This window comes from Monodelphis domestica, chromosome 3 (genome assembly GCF_027887165.1).
Source record: "Monodelphis domestica isolate mMonDom1 chromosome 3, mMonDom1.pri, whole genome shotgun sequence".
NCBI lineage: Eukaryota > Metazoa > Chordata > Mammalia > Didelphimorphia > Didelphidae > Monodelphis > Monodelphis domestica.
This window is the reverse complement of record NC_077229.1, coordinates 509,046,242-509,068,087: the sequence shown is the minus strand read 5'-3', so window position 1 is coordinate 509,068,087 and position 21,846 is coordinate 509,046,242. Positions and strand designations below refer to the sequence as shown.

At 34.6% G+C, this 21,846-nt stretch overlaps 1 protein-coding gene across 5 annotated transcripts in view; it reads right to left on the bottom strand.

Moving 5' to 3' along the window:
- Positions 1–21,846, bottom strand: part of LOC100032166 (cAMP-specific 3',5'-cyclic phosphodiesterase 4D) — a 1,134,105-nt gene that overhangs the window by 17,812 nt on the left and 1,094,447 nt on the right. For all 5 annotated transcript variants that reach the window (XM_003340569.4, XM_007486363.3, XM_007486361.3 and 2 more), the window contains 5 exons: positions 12,822–12,915; positions 6,268–6,440; positions 5,017–5,115; positions 3,835–3,999; positions 1,353–1,452 (listed from right to left, as the gene is read on the bottom strand). In XM_003340569.4, coding sequence (XP_003340617.1) covers positions 1,353–1,452; positions 3,835–3,999; positions 5,017–5,115; positions 6,268–6,440; positions 12,822–12,915 — 631 coding nt within the window. The remainder of the gene's footprint in view (positions 1–1,352; positions 1,453–3,834; positions 4,000–5,016; positions 5,116–6,267; positions 6,441–12,821; positions 12,916–21,846) is intronic.

The window sequence follows — 21,846 nt, the reverse complement described above, 5'->3', positions numbered from 1 at the left end:
GAGCCCTGAAGCTATTAAATGATATAAAAATAGATCCAAATAATCCTAAGGGTGTGTGTTAATCCCTCCCAGAGCAGGCAGAAGGCTGGAACTCTCTTTTAATTTGGCTGCACTGGCTGGTAAGAAGGGTGAATTCCTACTAAGGCACTCAAAATGTAAATCTGTGCATATGGGCCAGAAGAAGGCTATAATCCACAAATTAATCAGAGAAATGAAAGTGGGGGAATACTGAGAGCTCATCTAGGTCCCTTCATTTCATTGATATGAACCAGATCATTTAAACTTGTTTTACATTTGGGATTCCTTTGTTTCAGTGGGATTAATAGGACTAAGGAGAAGACCTGAAGGATTCATTAACCCATGATTTCCTTTTTGCCAATTTGAAGCACCACAGAAATATGACTTCTTCCAAGACTAAACATCTTTTCACAAGCCTGTCATTTGAACTTCCCCTCTAAAGGGTATTTCTGCATACCATGAAGGGGAAATCCCCTGGGGATAGGCATCCTGCCTGGCACCATGGAAAGAAAAATGGATGTGGAGTCAGAAGACTCAGGATTAAATCTCGGTTTTGTCATTTCAGATTTGTGTGACCTTGGGGCAAGACAAGTCTGGGCTAAAGTTTTCTCATGTCATTCCTCATAGTGAAAGGGGTGAGTTCAATGATTTTTCACATTCTTTACAGTCCTAAACTAGTCATCCTATGATCTTTCAGGTCCCTTACAAAGGCTAGACTTCTGAGACTGGTAATGAGCCACTCATTACAGATTGTCTCTAGGTAAAGAAAATTTTTGTCAATAATAAACAGCATATGAAAAAAAAAGAGAAGCCTCTGCCTCACCAGGAGAAAAATAGCAAATTGGAAGAATAAATACTGGGAAGAGTTAAAACGCTGGAGAGAAATAAAGGGCAAGATGAACATGAATTTCCTCTCTAATTTCATTTTCCATTTGGGCCAAATTTCCAAATCTGTACACGTCTCTGCACCAGCTACCTATGTCCATGTCTATCCCTGGGCTTTCCACCTGTGAATAAGTACAAGGAAATAGCTTTTTAGAGAGGAGTGCTAGGACTCAACTCTTGCTAACTCCAACTTTATCATGTGTCTAGTACAGCATGAAGGTAATTTACATAATTAAATTACAGGAAAAAGAAAAATGATTAAATGCCATTATTCACACAACTCAAAAAAGCATGACCATATGTGGGGTGCAGAAAACATTTGATTTTCTCATTTTCCACAGAATTATTCTAAAATACCTTTTAGCAACAAAGTCCTCTTATCTCCTATTTCTACTATACCATTTCCCTTACATCCTCTAGAGAAAAGAACCCAAATCGACCATACATACTGGTATTAATCAGGAACTGGTTTGAGACTCCAGGGTGATCCACGTCATGTATTGCACTGGCAAAAATTGCTGCAAGAATCTCCAAATCTGTGAACACTGCCTGGAAAGCCAAGCATAGATAAGATCAATGACTTAAGCCATAAGACTGACAACAGTTAGTGGATTGAAAATTGAGTTTCCCAAGGAAGAAAAAACTTCAGATGTTTCAACATCATGATGTAGCAGGTAGTAAAGTCCTCTCTGGTCTATGGTCATCTGTGAAATGTCAATAATACTGTGCTTGCCCTGCCTCATTAACAGTATTGCTATAAAGGAAGTTTTGGGTAAATCTAAGTGGCGATGATCTTTAGCTCCAGTCATAGGGGGAAAAAATTACTTCCTTGATCTAGCTCTAAGATTTTCATTATTTTCCAATGATAAAATAAATAAAACACTCCCCAAAAAGGAGCTTTCACAAAAAAACAGGTGAATTTGTTTTTGTTTTTTTTTTTATTTAAACCCTTACCTTCAGTCTTGGAGTCAATACTGTATATTGGCTCCAAGGCAGAAGAGTGGTAAGGGCTAGGCAATGGGGGTCAAGTGACTTGCCCAGGGTCACACAGCTAGGAAGTGGCTGAGGCCAGATTTGAACCTAGGACCTCCCGTCTCTAGGGCTGACTCTTAATCCACTGAGCTACCCAGCTGCCCCCAACAGGTGAATTTGTAAAGATGCTTCATATAATGCTCCTAGATATAAGCAAAATCCATAAAGAAAATACCGTATTTTTTTTTCAGTTGTGACAGTGATAGGACTTTAACAAGAACACTATAGAAATGGAGCAAAAGACGTAACTTTAAAAATAAAATGAGCAAGAATTAGAAATGGTTTCCCCCTCTTAAAAACCATTTGGAAAAGCAAAGTCTTTTACTATTAATTCACTTTCTGAAATTAATTTTTAAAATTCCTAAGCTTTTTACATTTTACTACCCTCCACCTACTCACACATAACATCCCACTTTGCATTGAATGTTCTATGTCTTCACTTCCACCTCTTAGATTCCCTGTCTTCATTATAGACTGAATTCCATCTTCTTTCCTTGTCCTGCCAGCTGTTTGTGACTTCTCCTTTGATCTATTCAATATCTATCTTGTAGGTACCTCATTATTTACATATTTCTCTCCCCCATTAACATGTAAGCTTTTTGAGAGCAGGGATTGTTTCTGTCCTTCTTTGTATCTCCAGAGCTTAGTACTATGTTTGGAATGTAGATGGGCTTAAAAATCCCCATTACCTTGATTTGATCATTTTAAAGAAATACTTAGAATAACAAAAAAATCAGTTACTTTACCAATGCATTGTATGAAACGAGTGAATGTCATGCATTACTTATTCACAATCCATAAAATGTTCATCCTATATATTATAATGATTAATTGCTCTCTGATACAAGCCTCTTTTCTCAAATATACAGGGAACTGAGTCAAGTTCATAAAAAATACAAGTCATTCCCAAGTGGCAAGTGGTCAAAAATATGAGAAGGCAATTTTCAGCAGAAGAATCCTAGCCATCAATAGTCATATGAAAAAATGCACTATTTTTTAGAAAAATGGAAATTAAAACAATTTGGAGTACCACCTCATATCTTAGAACATTTGGCGAACATGAAACAAAAGGAAAATGACAAATGCTGAAGGGGATGTACAAAATTACATAAATTCCATTGTTGGTAGAGTTATAAACTATCTCAACTATTCTGGAGAATCATTTTAAAATATGCCCAAAAGACCTATCTCAAGAAATATCAACTCTAGGTTCATATCCCAAAGAGATCAAAGAAAGGGGAAAAGGACACATTCATATATATATTTAAATTTATAATAGCTTTTTTACAGGGGCAAAGAATTAGAAATTGAGAGGATATCCATCAAATGGGAAATGGCTAAACAAATTAGGGAATATGATTGTGAGAGAATACAATATTGTGTTATAAAAATGATGAGCAAAATGGTTTTAAAAAACCCTAGGAAGATCTATATGAACTGATACAAAGAACACATATAAACCTTCATAGAATTATCAACAAAATGTTGACTTTGGTTCTACCAGGCATTTCTAGAAAGTCCAATTAAAGACATGCATGAAATGCGTGCTACAGAAGTAAGCAGAGCCAGAGTGGCAATATATACAATGACTGAAAAAAATCTAAAAATTAAATAAGTAAAGACAATAACTCAGAAAAAAGGCTGAAACCAACCCTGAATCCATAGGTCAGATGACAAGAGACACCAAATGTGACAGATTTAGACAAAGCATTTGGTAAAAATGTTGGGTTTTTTCTGACTATTTTTCTTTGTTGTATGGGAGAATTATGAGAATGATGGAAACAAATGCAAGAAAATAATTACGATGTTCAGAAAAACCCCACAAAGACATTAACAAACGAAGGACCTAGAAATCTAGAATACTATTAAACTTGAAACTGTAGAAAAGGGAATTTTTACCTCCAAAGCAGGTGTTGATAGCAGCACATGAGTAGACTGAACTACATCTGCAGCATGTATGTTGTTGTGATATGCCACGTCAGCATGGTAATGGTCTTCTAGAGTCATCAGGTAGGTAATTAAAGTGTCTACTGGAATTTTAAATGTCTTTAACAAATCCCGTTCCTGGAAAGAGGGGGGAAATACTTTCATTTTGTTGTTAAAATTTTTTATTAATTATGAAGCTTAGTGGGTATAAATGATTTGACAGGGGGTCAGCTAGAAAGCTCCATGTTAAGAGACTGGAGGTCCCAAGTGCAAATTTGACTTCTTTCTAACTTTGTGACCCTAGCCAAATGACTTGACCAACATGGCGTAGCCCTTGCCACTCTTCAGCTTTGGAATCAATACACAGTATTTATTCAAAGATGGAAGGTAAGGGGTTAAAGAAAAAAGGATTTGCCAGAGGTCTCAGAGGAAGGAAGTGGTAGAGCTAAGATTCAAACTCAGGTTCTGTGACTCTATGTTAAGGAGACCAGAACCAATGCTTGGTCAGGAGAGTGGAATATAGGAAGAAACTGACAGAGCACTGGACACACTAAGACCAAATCATAATTGAGTCATCCTTTTCGGAGGCCACATGGGTCTTGGTCAAAGCTATTTGGTCTCTGGGAATCAACTCTAGATTCCAAAAGTATCACTATTTCACTTTAATGGTAAGAGATCATACCCATTTCTTTGGCCACGAGGTCATTTTTTCTGGCTTCTTATAGATTCCTTGTGAGTATATAGCTGGCCACCCCAGCCCTATAATATCTTTGCTATGACTCCCTATTAATAATTAAAAATTTAAAGCTAGACTAGGAAAAAGGTAACAGGCAATCAAGGGAAAGGATCGAGGTAAACTTTGGAGTGATCCAGTGCAGTTCTGTGGAACTTGTTTGATTTTTAATTCAATATCCTATTTAGGAATTATCTAAAAACCTAATTTTTAGCAAGTTTCAATCTTTTCATACCCAATATTTTATGAAGAGGATAGAATTGGCTAATGGGGGTTTTGTTAAACATTATTCCTTTAATATATTTCCCTTCACAGGGGAGGATAGCAAGTGAATAAATGTCACCTTCCCCAGTGGAAAATAGAGGATGCACAATTTAAAAACTGAGCTAGTGGAAAGCTGTTTTAGTCCTCTAGCAACATACCTGAAAAATGGTGTGCATAATAACTGTCAGAGGTCGATTCCCAGAAAATTCTGCTATTTTGAAAACATGAAGACCCCATTTGTTCACATCTTCTAATTCCTGGGGTTAGAGGAAGATAAATAACATTTGATGACAAAGGTTAGCAAAATAGGCTTTCAATAAATACCACCACTCCACATCAGTTTTCTAAGAGTTGTCTTTTCCTGAAAGACGAATAATTTAAAGGCTGAAGGTAGTATGGGGCAGGGATGCAAATGGGATAAGGAGAGAAAGGAAGGGTAGGACTGAATAGCCCTTCCAAGTACAAGCAACCCCATCAGATCATGGAAAATGGAATAAAACTATGTAGGTTTTTCTAGGAGGAAGAAGAGTAACATTAATGGTTAATAATAGTACTTTATGGGGATAGCAAAGTGGTGCAATGAATAGAGTGCTGGACCTGGAGTCAGGAAGGACTAAGTTCAAATATAATCTCAGAAATTTGCTAGCTATGTGACCCTGGGGAAGTCATTTACCTCTGCTTATTTCAGTTTTTTCATCTGTAAAATGGACTGAAGAAGGAAATGGCAAACCATTTCAAGAGTTTTGTCAAAAAAAAACTTAAATGGGGTCATGAAGAGTCTGATCTGACTCAAATGAGTGAATAGCAAACAGCAGCCCTTTAAGTCTTGTAAAGCACTTTCCATGAATTATTTAACTTGATTCTCATACCTATGAGTACAATGGATATCATCACCATTTTACAGATGAGGAAACTGAGGTTCAGAGAGGTGAAAAGACTTGTCCATAGTCACAAAATAAGTATCGGGAGTAGGACATGATGCCAAGCTCTCCCAAATAAAATTCAGTGTACTTTCCCATTATACAAACTTGCTTAAAACAAACAAAACCGCAAAAAACTAGATGTTTGCCCTGAATTTTAAAAATTTTATATGATATATGTGAAACATTTACGTGTGTGTGTTATATTACTTCGGCAAGGATAAAACAAGATGTTATAATATTGTCCCTATAAACCTGATATATAATAAGTTTTCTCCTCATAAAAGCCACCTGTAAAATAAAAATTAACTGTAGGCATGTGCCAATGACACCAGCTCAAACTAAAAACAAAAACAATGTATTTTGCATCAGCAAATCCTTTTACATAGTTGTACATTTGTCAAAATTATTTTATTATTGGGCTCAAAAATAACAAGTAACCAAAAACCATTAGGAGGTATTAGAAACTTATGAAGCTCATGATCTTACCTTGGCAAGACCATCTTCTTGATCAGTTTTCACTCCAAATCGTGGGATACTGGAATTTGTTAAACTGGAACTGTGCATTAATTTCTTGACTCCACTAATCTGGGACATCGGCCTTTTCTTTTTCTCTTTCTCCTTCTGGGTGGGAGAAGGAATCTCTACCTCATGTTGCTTGTCTTCAAAAGAAAATAAGGAGATCACGGAGTGAATTTCCATTTTCATTAGAAACTCTTTGTGTTTCCTATTATAAACACAGTATTTCCAGCTGAAAATGGTATGTCCTATTAAGTGCTTCCAAGAACTGGGCAAGTAAATTCTTATTTAGGGGATTACATTGAGTAAATCTGTCATTAAAGCTATGTTCAGTGGCCAAATATACTAAAGAGGATATAGTAGCGTACAATAAGAAATAAGTTTATAGTGTATCTCTCTGTACCAGTTTTGAGTGTTTCAGATAACAAATAAACAATATATCTGGTGTGTGCATGTATGTATATGTGTATATAGATACAGATAGATATATATGCATACCCACATATATATGACATGAAAATAAAATTTTGATTTCATTTGTTCATGAATCATAACAATCTCACTATTAAAAAGAGAAGAAAAAGAAAGTAGGAAATAAGTGTGATAAGGATCAAGTGTGATACTTGATAACAAAGTGAAAAGTTTTAGAGGGGCTAGGAAAGTAGCACATGGTTCAGAAATGCCTTCCTTAGGTCATTTCCATATTCACCCACTTGAAGGAGATAAACTAAATTTATCTGTGAATTAGATTTATTTTTAATATATAAAACTCAACATATTTGGTCAATACAGATAATTATCATTCTTTCATTCTTCAGTTCAATAAGTATTAATAATGTACCTACTTCATTCAATGCCATCCCAACAAAATTACCAAAAAAATTTTTATTGATCTAAAAACATTAAAATTCATTAGGAAGAATAAAATGCCAAGAATATCAAAAGAATTTGTTTAAAAATGAAAAGGAATGAAGTCTAGCTATATCAGTTATTTTATTATATTATATTATATATATTATAGTATATTATAAAGCAGTAATTAGCAAAATTATCTAGTAAAGACTAAGAAAAAGAAAGGTAGATCAGTGGAACAGGACAGACATAAAATAAACAGTAGTAAAAGATTATAGTAATTTCGAATTTGACAAAAGCATAGAACTAGGGTTTGGGGATAAGAAATCATTACTTGGTAAAAAATGTTGGGGCAACTGGAACATAGTTTGGCAGAAACTAGGTATAGACCAGTATTTTATATCACTCACTAAGATCAAAATAGATACATGATCTATAATATAAAAGGACATTTCATAAGCAATTAGAAGAACAGGAAGCATATTACCTATCAGATTTATGGATAGGAGAGGAATTCATGAGTCAACAAGAGTTGTAGAGCATTATAAAATGAATAATTTTGAGTATATTAAATTGAAAAGATTTTGTGGAAATAAAACAAATGTTGCCAAGATCAGAAGGAAAACAGAAAATTGGGAAGGGGGTGGAGTTTTATAGAAAGTCTCTCAGTTAGAGGTTTTATATTTAAAATTATAGAGAACATTATCAGATTTATGTGAATAAGAGTCATCTCCCAATTGATAAATGAGATGATGAACAAACAATTTTCAAATGGAAGAAACCAAAGTCATATATAGATATAGGAAAAAAAAATTAATCTAAATCACTACTAATTAGAGAAATGCAAACCAAATTCTGTGATATCATCTCATACCATCAGATTGACTAAAATTACAAAAGAACAAAATTACAAATGTTGGAGGGGATATGGAAAAAGGATAATGATACACTATTGATATGGCTATGATCTGATACAACCATTTTGAAGAGGAAATTGGAATTATACCCAGAGTTATTAAAAGTGTATATCCTTTAACCCAGAAATATCATTGCTCAGTCTGTTTCTTTAAGAGAAAAAAGGAAAAGAATCTATGTTCCAAAATATTTATAACAGTTCTCCTTATAGAAATTGTGGAGATGCCCATCAACTGGGGATAACTAAACAAACTGGGGTACATGATTGTAATAAAATACTCCTAAGCAATAAATTAAAAAAAAACACTTTAAAAGAACTACACAGGATAATAATGAACAGCGAAATGAGTAGAGCCAAGAGAACATTATACACAGATACAGATTTAATACTTGAAGAATAAATTGTGAATAGATATGTATATATAAATGTATGTGTGCATGTGTCTTTTAGATAACACCTTCTATGATACAGGGAGGGGAGGGAAGAACTGAGAGTCTTGTAAATAAATTCTATTAATTTTTTAAAAAAAGAAAAAAATGAAAATGAAAAATAATATACCCATTGGGAAAAGTATTTGTAGGAAGAAGCATAACACATGCCAAGTTCTACATAGAGATAAAGAGTTTAGATAAACAGTGTTAAGATAAAACAGGGTCCTTGAGGTCATTTGAGTTTATAGCTCAGAGAGATCATATGACATATAAATATAAAGGACCACCACAAAAAAAATCAAAAGTAAATGTTATAAAATTATGAGTCTGGATCAGAAGAAGAGACATAAGAAAACACTTCCATGCCTTTGTGGAAGTGAGAAGTCCACAGGTGTTGCACTTAATACACATCAGACTTTTTAAACTATATTTATTGATGAAGTACCTTTATTTTTTTTGGTCTTTAAAAATTACTCTTTGTTATATGAAAGTGCTCTCTGAGAAGGGGAGGAAAAGGGATACTGAAGGAAAACGATGATGACATTTCTAAAAGACCAGTAAAAAGCTTAGTTTTTAAAATTACAAAATATATGTATATCAAGTGCCTAAAAAGGTGAGTTCTCTGTGAATGACTTATTGGCTGGGTTCAAGACTTCATGGAAAAGGTGATATTTGAGATGGACTTCAAGAAAATTTACAATATCCAAAGTCATCATTTAGTCATCAAAAAAAAGTTGCTGTTTTTAAGGAAAAAGAAGTCACAGAAGCAAAACTATGAGGTGGGAACTGAGTAAATTAGTGTTCATGAAGCACTTTATAATACATTATTTGATATAATTTTTCCCAATTTTGCACTAATTTTATTTTCAAGCTATGATGAGTGCTGACACTCAATCGAGTGTAGTTCAAAAACTAGATGGAGTGAATTGTTTAAAGAAATAAAAAAAAAAGACTAGGAAGCTGGATCTCTTTTATTTTAAAAAATTAATCATTCTATGGAATGACTGTAATTTAGATTTAAACTGGTAAATCATATTTCAAGTTAATTAGGTCCTAAACAGTATTCTACATGTGATTCCTATGAGAAGAATTTTCTATTTTAGATGCAATGCTTATACAAATTATTCCTATCATTAATAAGTTAACACTACAGGAAAGAGTACACAGAGTTAAATACAGTGGCTGCTGGTAGATTCTTTCTTCCCATTTATCATCTCCCTGGGCTTCTTCTCCCTGCCCCCAGCTCCTCATTTGAAATTCAATCAGTAGTTGGAAAACGCCCTTCCCACATGAAAAAAAAAAGCTCTTTCACCCTTAGCACTTTCAAACAGAAGAACATTCTTGAACATAAAAAAGGAGAGTGTGGGCTTTGAAGTCAGTTTACTGGAGAGGGTCACTTGATGAGAATAGAAATTGCATTTAATACATTCAATTTTGCAATTTTGCTTCTCATGCTTTATATTTCCTAAATAAAAACTCCCAATACTGACTAGAAATGATCTGGAATTCTCAAAAGGATCCCTGTTGTCATTGATTTTTTAACTTCTGATTGAGAACTCCTGGTGTGCCTTCCTTTGTATTTTTTAAAGGGTGCATACAAATTACACTTTAATAATAGCTAAAGTTATGTAAATCCTGATGCTGATGGCTCTAGTCAGGCTCAAAATCTCCTTCCATCTGAGAGCAGAGACTTCTAAGCTGATTTGTCACATTTATTCAACCTAGATAAAGTGTACATTCTTCAAAGATTTCAAACAATGTCAGGGAATTCCAAGGTATTTCCTAATTTAAAAAAAATGACAAAAGAATTCCAGAAGAAGAATGAGAGTAATCCTACTAATAAATTCATTTGTTGGAATTATATATCACCCTTTCCTTCAAAAGAATTAAGTCCACTAGTCTTAAAAGCAAGAGTAAACTATTTTTGCCCTCAGTTTCTAGCAATCTCAGGAGTTATTAGTTTTTTTTTTCAAAATTGTTATTCACATAGAAGAAATGTTCTCAATAATTAGATGGCAAAAACAAAACAAAAAACAAAAAACAAAAAAAAGAACAACCCAGTAATGTGTTACCCAAAAAAAAAAAATCAGGTATTACTGCTATCTTTGTATGTTTCACAATGCCTGCCACAATACTCAATAAATATTTGCTGAATAAATGACTGGACTAATTTTCCATTTATCTCAGTTCATGAAGGGAACTGCGTAGGAAAAAATAAAGCGCAAAAAAGAATTTCTTCCCACCCTAATGATAAGCTTTGAAAAACTGGAGTCAACATTTTTCAAAATCACACAAATGAAATTATAAGAGTTGTTTTCTTATTCAAAAGCTAAAAGTTTTTTTCACTGCACATAAATACAGGAAGGCATATATTGCTCAACAAAGTTTTAAATGAAAGCTTCTAAAGCCATTTTTACTTCTTTTGGTTGATAACGGAACCCATAAAGATGAAAATCTTTTTGTCATCTTTTCACTGGGTTTTCCCATGGCATGTTGTCATGTCATGGCGAAGGGCAGTATATGCAAAGACTATCTCATTTAATTTGTTCAAAAAGATCCTAAATCTGACCAAGTAAAGATGCCATCTTTAAAGTGGACATCAGTGTTAACCTGATTCTAGAGACTGCTGATCAGTCTTTCTTTTTTTCCCTCTGGGGGAAAAAAACAACAAACAAAAAAACCCACTTTGTTTTGTTTTGTTTTTAATAGAAAAGAGACTACATTTTATCATGTTCCTCTCAAACCCAAGCTTATTAACTAATACCAGGTCAGTGAGCCTTGCTGAAGAGCTTTTCATAGCCCTGGTCTGCTCAGTTGTTGACTCAGACTAGTTTATCAACTGTTCTATCTGCAGATAGGAAATTTCAACGTACCATTCATTCCCAGTAATCTGTGTTTGTGGGCTTTTGTTATTCAAATTAGGTGTCATCAAAATAAGAGCCTTAAAATGTCTACTATAAATTTTTCTGTATAAAATGGAATTTCCCCGCAAAAGATGGTTACTGAATGAATAGAGTGAATAAGGGACATAGAGACATATCTTCATTATTAAGGCTGACCTATGACAAATTATTTTTTCTCACAGAATGGTTGATAAATATCAAGACAACAGTAATTATGGTCTTTCTCTTATGTGATATTGTTTGGGTATTTAGGGTATTCTTTTGACCACACCCATATTGTTTCATCCAGCCTAGCTTCAGTTTCTTTGTACATAAGATGAGATGATTGGGCTAGATGATTTCTATGATTTCTTATACTTCCAAATACTAAGATGATACTATTTATCTCTACAGAAAACATAATTAATTACATGTTATTAATTTATTCTAGCAATAAGGGCTGTACCTGTGATTTCATGGATTTCACAAATTTGCAGATAAGGAAAGTAATTCTCCCCACCAAAGGACAACCACATCTCCACAGCACCTTATAGTCTTAGAAAGATGTCTACACTAGCACGGGAAGTTGAGACTTAAGCCCAGATTTTTCAGGCTTGGAGGCTGATTCTTGAGCCATGATGCCACATTATTTTTTTTTTTTGAAAGAGAGGAAATTCTTTTATTTCATGATAAAATAAAAAGTATAGATAACTTGTAATTCTCAAATTGAATGGTGGGTGGACAGGAATGATATGAATGAAATTAAATCCAAAAGTAACACTGAAAAGGGAATTTAACATCTAATTTTAATTTATTTATTTTAAAAATCAAATTAATGAAAATCAAATAAAAAAGTCTAGTATATGTATCATCAGGGCAGCTGGATTGCACAGTCAATAGAATACTGGACCTGGAACAAGTTCAAATACAGCTCATGATGCCACATTATTTCTCAATTTATGATTGTGTTCAGTGGGCAGTGATATGAAAATCCAGTAATACTCTTACAAGCATTTTTATCCAAAAGTATATCTAAGTGGGAAGTATAAAGAGTGTTGGACTTGGATACAGCAGACCTGAATGAGAAGCCTGCCTCTGATACTTACAAGCCATGTGGCTCAAGAAATAGTCACTAAATAGCTACCTTCCTCCATTTCCTTATCTGTAAAATAGGTAATAATCAAACCTGCTTCAGAGGTTTGTTTTGAGGATCAAGTAAAATGAGATAATATATTAAAAATGCTTTGCAAACCCTGAAGCACAATATAACAACAATAGTTATTATTTTTTTTTATTAAGTACACATATACTCAGGAGAAGACAAACTAAGGGGGCAATACGATGAAAGAACATAAATGGAGCGGTTTCCTCAAAAGTTGTCCAAAGGAAATGAACCCAAACTGGAAAGCATAAATGAATAGAGTCCCATATTATTGGTCTTACCTAAAAATGTGCTAGAGATAAATTCAGAGACTTGATTTCCAGATCGGCTCATTTCTGAGAGGTGGGTGAGCTCCCTGTTGAGCATTCTTTTAAACTGAAAATCAGAAACAAAATCAATGTTAAGTATACAGGAAAAAAGGGAGACATCAAGTAATAATACATATGCCACGAGGACAGCATCTTGGAGAAGTAATTTTACCAAATAAGGTTCAATTTCTTCATCTATAAAATAAAGACTGCACTACATGAACTCCAAGAATTCATGCAGCCCTAAAATTTTATAAATTGACACAAATTGATTATAGGTCAATGTACATTTAGAATTTAAAAAAAGTTTAAGAATTTCTCAAAAACATGAAAAACTACAGTAAGAACACAGCAAATATAATATATGTCATCATGGAAGTATACCCTATTTTAAGACAAATTCAGATACACTGTGGCATTTCATATACTAAAGAAGTAGATGTTTATCTACATACGTAAACAAGAAAAAACAATGTGCCATATAATGGTTAGAATCAGAAAGGAGAGGGTTGACATTGAAATCCTGTCTCTAACATTCCCTATCTGTTCAAGTCGTTTAATAGACCAGAGTTCTTAACTTTTCTATGGGTGTCCTGACTCCCTGGGCAACCTGGCAAAAGTTATGACTCGCTCTCAGAATAAAAATTTCACATTCATAAAATTTAAAATACATGGGATTACAAAAAAATTAAAATGTTGATTTTTTTTTCGTATTTAAGGTCATGGGCATCCAAGTTAAGAAATTATTCTCTAAAGTAACACATTCCAGAAGAGTTGCTACACTGGTAAAATATGGTATTTTCCTCATCGATGAAATTGCAAGTCTAGGTTAAAAAATACAAAATATTTCATCCGCTTTACTTTTATGTTAATTTAAGTAGATTGTGTGCAGGTACTATAAGGGGGATGGGGGGCAGGGGGAATGGCCTGTTACCCGAAAGTGTAAAAAAAACTTAAAGAAAAATCACAATTGATTTTTATGACTTACTACTCTTATAAAACTTTAAAAGGTACATGTATCATTTTCAATCAGATGCTAAACACAGCTTAAAGTGTAGAAACATGAACAACAGGTATACCTCTAACAATGTGCCAATAGCTCAGATATAGTGATGATGACAATAACAATAATAATAGCTAACATTAAGTGCGTACTATGTGCCAAGTACTGTGCTAAGAATTTTACATCTATTATCCCGACTAATCCCCACAACAAGCCTGAGAGGCAAGTGCTATTATTAAATTTTAACAGATGAGGAAACCAAGGCAAACACATTTTTTTTAAGTGATTTGTTATTGTGTCTGAGGCTGGATCTGGAATCAGGTTTTCTTGATTCCAGTCCTAGAGTCCTATGCAGTGTACAGGTTCCCTAGTGATGAAGTGTTATGATTTTATAAGTTCTAAAAGAACTTCTTTTGCTACAATTTACCACCCTCTTTTACTAAGTCAAATATGTAAAAATCTTCTCTCTGTCTGTGTGTCTGTCTCTCTCACACACACATGCACATACACAGGATCAATTAGTTCTAATTTTGTTATTTTATAATATATTTCACTGATTACAGAGTGCCTTATTTATCCAGGAAGGATTTGAAGCAACATTTAGAATAAGTACAGGATCCCTGGAATCATTTACTCCAGAAAAGTCTTCAACAGTCCCCTGCTCTGATGAGGTCTGCCATCTTGTTAAGGTCTAATGCCTTTTCTGAATTGGTGTTCCTATTCTACAAACTGGCTTCTCTGAACATCCTTTGTACTTTCTCTTAAACAAAACAAATTGAAAGTGACTGGACAGAGCACACAGAGCAAACTATGCACGTTTACCAGAAGGAAAAGTAATTAATGGATGATTTAGCACTTTAAGGGGACAGCTAGGTGGAGCAGTGGATTGAGTGCCAGTCCTAGAGTCATGAAGAACTGAGTTCAAATCAAGCCTTAGGTACTTACTAGAAGTATGACCCTGGACAAGTCACTTAACCCAGTTTGCTTCAGTTTCCTTATCTGTAAAATGAGCTAGAGAAGGAAGGGCAAACTCTCTAGTATCTTTGCCAAGAAAACCCCAAATGGGGTTATGAAAATTCAGGCACAATTGAAATAATAAAAAAAAAATAGATATTCTTTAAAATTTTCTAAGAGTTTTGTGAAATTTATTAAATTTGATCCTCAAAAATAGGTCCATGTTACAGATGAAGAAACTTGAGGCTGCGATACATTAAATGACTTGAATAGACATTTAATATAGTGTTTGTACAAGGATCTGAACCTAGGTTTTCTTACTTCAAATCCACAGTTTAATCTACTATACTAGTAGCACTCAAAGTATGGTCTTGGATACTACTAAGGGCTCCTGAGATACTTTCAGGGGGTCTTATGAGGTCAAAACTACTTTCATAATAATATACTTTGATTTCTCATATAGTATATCTTAATATCTATAATACCAGAGAGGAAAAGCTCTTTGGACTCATAAATAATTATTTTTAAGATTTTGTGAAAGGAAATTCTTGGTTCTCTTTGTCTATTCTGAGTTAACACTTGTAAAAAGGGAATCCTTAATTCTCTTTGCCTAGTTGGAGTTAACACTTTAACAATAATTTAAGTACCCCCTACTTAATACCTCACTAGATTGTGAAGACAGGATTAACTCTCCTTTGTCTACCTTTTTATTGAATCAATACAAACTTGAACTATGTAGAAGAGCTCCCAAACCACTTAAAGAATTCACACCCTCAGAAACTCAGCCAGGAAATTGTGAACCCTTTTGATGAGAATTTACCTCGCTGTAGAAGGTGAGAAGTGGATCCTACAGACACTGCCTCCCTGGGAAGTGCTGGGCAATTTGGAAGCTATGATTGGCCCTTGTGGAGAGGGGAAGAGACATAAAGACACTATAAAAGGCCCTGGGGCTGAGGCTGGGGTGGTCAGCTTCAAGAGGAGTTCAGCTTAAAGAAGAAAGTTGGCCTCAGGAGTCACCTTCAGCTAGAACCATCATCTTGACCTTCCTCTTGGAGGGAACTTGGGTGAGTGGATAGCTGGCTTTCCTTTCCTGTCTTCTGAAGAGAGTTTAATTTCAGTTGAAGTTCGAGAAGTCCTGGTTGAGTCACTGGAGCAATATTTAGTTAGATAGGCTAATGTCTTCTCTACCCTTTTGTATATCTCTACTTTCACTCTTTCTGCCTCTTTTGTAAATAAAAGCTATTAAAAGTCATTTCAACTTTGAGCAATACATTATACTTTGAATCAGTAACCACCATTATTATTTATAATTTTCATATATTTTAGTCAAACCATTAAAATTTAATTCCTACAAATGTAAAGGGGCAGCAGGGGTTCTAAGATAAAAAAAGTTCAAGAAACATTTCACTATATCATCCTGACTCCAACAAATTCCCTTGACAAGCCACTTACACATTTCACTTTTTAAAACCCCTTACCTACTCTTTTAGAGTCTTTTTACTAAGTATTGATTCCAAGGAGGAAGAAGATGGCAAAGGCTAGGCATTTGGGGTCTAGTGAGTTGCCCAGGATCACACAGGCAGGAAGTGTCAGAGACCAAATTTGGACTCAGGAACTCCTGTCTCCAGGCCTGGCTCTCTATTCACTGAACCACATAGCTGCCCCTACATGTTTCATTCTTTATCCCTACCTGTCACCTAATTGGAATAAAGGAATTTCACCATTACCACAACATGTAGTAAACTGCTAAAAATATTTGGTTCATATAGCTAGAGTAAAAACAAGAGAAAAGATGACTATCACCACAGTCTCATATGGTAATATTATGGGGGTCGACACTCAAAAGAGTCAACACATTTGTTGCCATGATTTGGCACCTTTTAAAAGAATGATTTCCCATTTTTAATGCCTTCAAGGAATCTACTAATCAAATCATTCACAACAGTGTCTATATATTATATATTTCTTCCATCTTTAACAATGTCATAGTTTTCATTGGAGAATCAATAAGCCATCCATCAAAAAAGTATTTATTAAATGTCTGCTATGGGTCAGGACTGAAGAAGAAAATGGCAAACCACTTCAGTATCTCTGCCAAGAAAATCCCAAATGGCATCACAAGAGTAAAACACTACTGAAAAATGACTGAACAACAACATGGATTAAGCACTGTGCTCCTGTCCTGGGGATATAAAGTAAAAATGTGAAACTGTTCCTGATATAAAAGAGTTTACCATCAGTAGACACACACACACACACACACACACACACACACACACACACACACACACAAATATAAGTAAACTCCAAATAGATTTCCAGGATCATAGACTTAAATCTAGAAGTGACATTGGGAAAGTGACTGCAATCCCCCCCCCCTTTTTTTTAATGATGAAACTGAGATAAATTAAATGACTTGCCCTAGGTCACACAGATGCTGTGTCTGAGGAAGAATATGAATCTAAATCTTTCTGATTCCAAATTCAGCATTCTTTTCACTATATTACCCTGTCTAGATATGGAAAATGCAGAGTATACCATATCCCTGATTAATGACTTTATTAATACTAGAAGATACAAAGATCAAGTGCCAAAATACATTTCAGTAATATATGCTTAAGGGGACCACCTCCTGTTACACAGAAAAATAGCAGTGCTGTGATCATTACTATAATCCCATCATCACCTACCATTTCTATAGTGCCTCAAAAAACCTTTAAATAGAAGAAGTCTCTTCTTAGTGCCTGTAATTCATGCTAAAAAAATTAATATCTTCAATCCAATGAAGTGTAGTTTGGCATATGGGATTTGAAGTTAGGCTGACTCAGGTTCAAGTTCTAGCTTTAACACTAGTTATATGATCCCTGGATCAAATGGCTTAATCTTGAGGTTTCTCTCTTCTTCAAAAGGGGAATAAAAACACATTTTCACCCCAAAAGCTTTAACTTCTGTCTTAGAATCAATAGTGTGTGTCGGTTCCAAGGCAGAAGAGTGGTAATGGGGGTTAAGAGATTTGCTCAGGAGTCACACAGCTAGGAAGTCTTTGAGTTCTCATTTGAATCCAGGACCTCCCATATCTAAGCCTGGCTCTCAATCTGCTGAGCCACCTAGTTACCTCGAATGAAAACCAATTTATTGCTGCCTACCTCACAATGTATCATGAGGAAGGTATTTTTAACTGTAAAGCTTAATCATCTCATTTTATTTCTGCTACCTTTACCTTCTTAACTGAATCCCAAACAGTAACCTCAGAAGCAAGCATTTGAACTGAATCTGCTAACACCATTTCATTCATGCTTATGGACTCAGATTTGTAGGTGGTTTTGTAGAAGGTGAGGATGCCAGTCGAGAAGTGGCCGAGAGCGATCTTGAGAGCAAACAGAAGTACAACCCAGGAACAAGAGACACATCAATTCTCCCAAATTCTTCCTGCAGATCCTCCTCTTTCCCTCCAATACTGTCCAGTTTCTAAGTGGAAGCAAACCTAAGTTTTGTGCAAAACCTCTTTCTGACCTTTAACCAGCACACACATGCCCAAGTAGTCAAGCATTCATTTGGAAACAGATGAAAGTACTCCATGGTTTTATTCAGGGAAAACTTTATATGAACAGAAACACTTAGAAATGTATTGCTTTTATGCAAATTTCTAAGTTAGACAATTGGCTAGAATTGTACCTGATTTTCCCCTAGCAACTTTTACTTGCTTGTAGGCATTTGGGGGGTATGTGCACGACAATAAAAAATATTTTTTAACAACTCATTTTGGTGAATGGTCACAAACCTTTTAGGACACTACAATCAAAATAGGCTATTGCATAATACAAAAAGCTACAAGGTACAAACAAATGCAAAAATATGAAATATAAAGAGCAAAAACCCTTTGCCTACATAATAACCAATCTATGAACACCATGTCTTCATATACTGTATTCAACATGTTGGAAGGTACCAATATTCATTCACAATATATTTGTATGTAATTGTTGGTGACCTTCTAGCAAGAAATTTCAATGGTCAGGAAAAAACAAAACAAAATGAGATTACTTCACAAAGACAAGAAAAAAGTTCCATGAAGCAATACCATGCAACTTTGCCTCTGATATGTATGTGTGTTTATATATACATGTGTTGCCTAAGATTTTTAGACCAAAGAAAAGAAGTTAATTACCCAAACAAAACATTCTCTGCGCTCCCTTTTTCAGGCATTCCCCATCAGAATATATGCCACAAAACTGGCTTCTGCATGATTCTAGTCATTATATAGGATATCCCAAAAGTGCAAGAGGAGTTTTAATCTATTAAAGCTTAAAACAACAGTAAGACTTTGGGGACAATACAGCATGGCAGTGTATTAAAGCTTATCACAGACATTGCTAATCACACGTGGATATTCATACTTCGTTAAAATAATAAGATAAAATTAGACAGTAATAATAATCATCTTCTCTTTCAGTCTTGAGAAGAGTGAATAAAATTGAGATATTTTTCTTTTGCATTTGGCATAGTGGTTACAGTTTGGGTCCAAGAGATTTAGGTCAACTTGCCTAAAACAAGTGAGTAAGAGAACAATAAAATAGTATGTCTTCTGCATTGTTTTCTAAAACTACCCCATCCCCAAACTATTTTCTCTTTAAGATTTAACCTGACTATTTTGCTCTTGAATATGCTGAAGACATCACAGAGGAATAAAACGCCACAAAGAAAAGAAAAGAAAGGGAATCTCAAAGCAGAGATTTTTAGGTCCTTTGTTCTCACATCAAGCATCAGTATTTCATTGCTGCACAGCATTAATGAATGAGGTAAGGTGAAAACACGCCCATATTGGCATATTATTCTGCTTTTTAAACTTAAAGCCTAACTCATTTTTGCATGAAGGAAAAATGCATTGCTTATTCTGATTGAAGAAAAAAACTATGCAAATTGTATGTGTTTTACATGAGTTTGTGTAGTTCAATTGTAGGACAAACTAAAATCTTAAGATTGGAATATCTGGTCCAAAGCTGTAGTTACATACTAATGCCTTTAAACAGCATATATAGCATAGTATTCTTGATATATGGGCAAAGAACATCCAATTCAGACACAAGGAACAAATTTATTTTTTTTTGTTCCTCTGAAGAGAATGCATTGTGACTGTTCAAAAAAGAATATAAGAAAAGTGCTGGTGAACACTATTATCTTACTATCTGCTACACTGCTTATTTTGAAATGAAGGCATCATGCTTTAACAACTAGAGGTTTTGTTTTTCTTTTTAAGAATTTCTAGAATTGGTGTACAGCAATAACACCACACACATAAATGACCCCATGCATATTTTCTTCATTTGAAAGTGATGGTTGAAAAGCCTTTCCTTACTCCATCATTTTTTGGAGCTAGAGTTTATAACTTGCATTTCTTCAGTTTTGTAGGTATCAAAGAGAAGCAGGTTAAGGCTATGAGATGGCTTTTAAAAGTCACACCAAAGCAAAGAAGACAAAAGTTAAAGGGTGGTGATGGATGGGGGTGGCGGGGTCTACTTTGTCAAGAAAAGCCAAAGGAAGTCCTCTTTGCATTCTAGGAAATCTAACCCTAAAGGAGCATTTTCCATTGAAAAAAGCAATGAGACAGATAGAAAGAGATGGGGGAGGGGGAGGGGAGAGAGGTAGGGAGATGGGGGAAAAGGGGGGGGGAAGAGAAAGAGAGAACCCTCTTAGTTCTGCCAGACATGGGTAAAGAGAAACTGTCCTTGGTTGCCTCACGTACTTTAGTTTCCATAGCAATGTTTTACTAGGAAAAGATGGACAAAGTGATTCAAGAGGGTTGTTCCACCTCTGGCTTCCTTTACAGAGACCTGATCACTGAGGATTCAAGAAAATCTACCAGGCATGAAAATGGTTAGGTTTAATTTAGCACCTCAATTTATTTCCTTTACAGTATGATTTGGGATAACATAATAACCCCATAATTCTTTACAATTCACAGGAGTTAGAGTTGCAAGATAGATGGGAACAGATTTTTATTTTCGTAATCTATGCCCCAAATTACAAGATAACTTGTATGTGGAAAAAAAAAACAACAACAACATTCTATGGCTTTGAGCCAAAATAAAACAAAGGGAAAAAGGAATCCGTTTCCTTGAGCATGCTATCCTACTGATTTCAGATCCTATCTGTTTATATGTGAATGCAGTTAGACTTAAAGCTGAATTCATTCAATGGTATAAGAGTTTTCTAGGGAAAGGGGCTCAAGCAAAGATTTCTTTTTGGCACCTGAGTATTACAAAGAATAACTGAACTCTACAATGTTTCATATGAGAGAACTTCTTACCCTAAAAGAAGTTACTTTAACTGCATATTGTACTTAAACTGACCCAGAGTGATGGAATAATTGTTCTTTTCATTTTGAACTCTTTAATCTTACACTCTGCTAATGCACCAAGTCAAATAGCCAGATCAGGATACTTAGAAGCTTAGGCACTAGAATCCTTATTTCTCTGTCAAATTCCAGATATTCAACTACCACAAAAAAATTATATACCTTATTGACAAAATTCAAAATCATTATCTTTTTGGTAGTTTCTCCATAGATAAATCACATAATCACAGTAAGTTATGTACACCCATGAATCACAATAAAAAAGTAAAAAATTGAAACAAAAATTCCTACCTTTATGTAGCCCCAAGACACTGACAGTAAATAGTTTGCTTCAGGCATTTTTGATTGCTTGTTTATATTATTATTAAGATTTGAAATATTTATTCCTTTACAACGCTCAATACTATCAATCTCCACAAGCCAGAGTGTTTTGTTGGATCATTAAATATTTTTTGTAATTAAGTACATATAAGACATTCTGGCATAAAATCCCATTGTGCAGTCTTCCGGTTGAATAAATGCCATTTGTAAAAGTCCAAAGTAGAATGAAATGCAAGAACTAGTCTGATTAAAGAATCTGCATGAGTTGAAGAAATCGCTAAAGATCTAGGGGTCTGCATCTTTCTCTGAGAACTAGGGCTTAATGAATAATGTATGTCAAGATGCTTGGCTGCTGGGAAGACTTG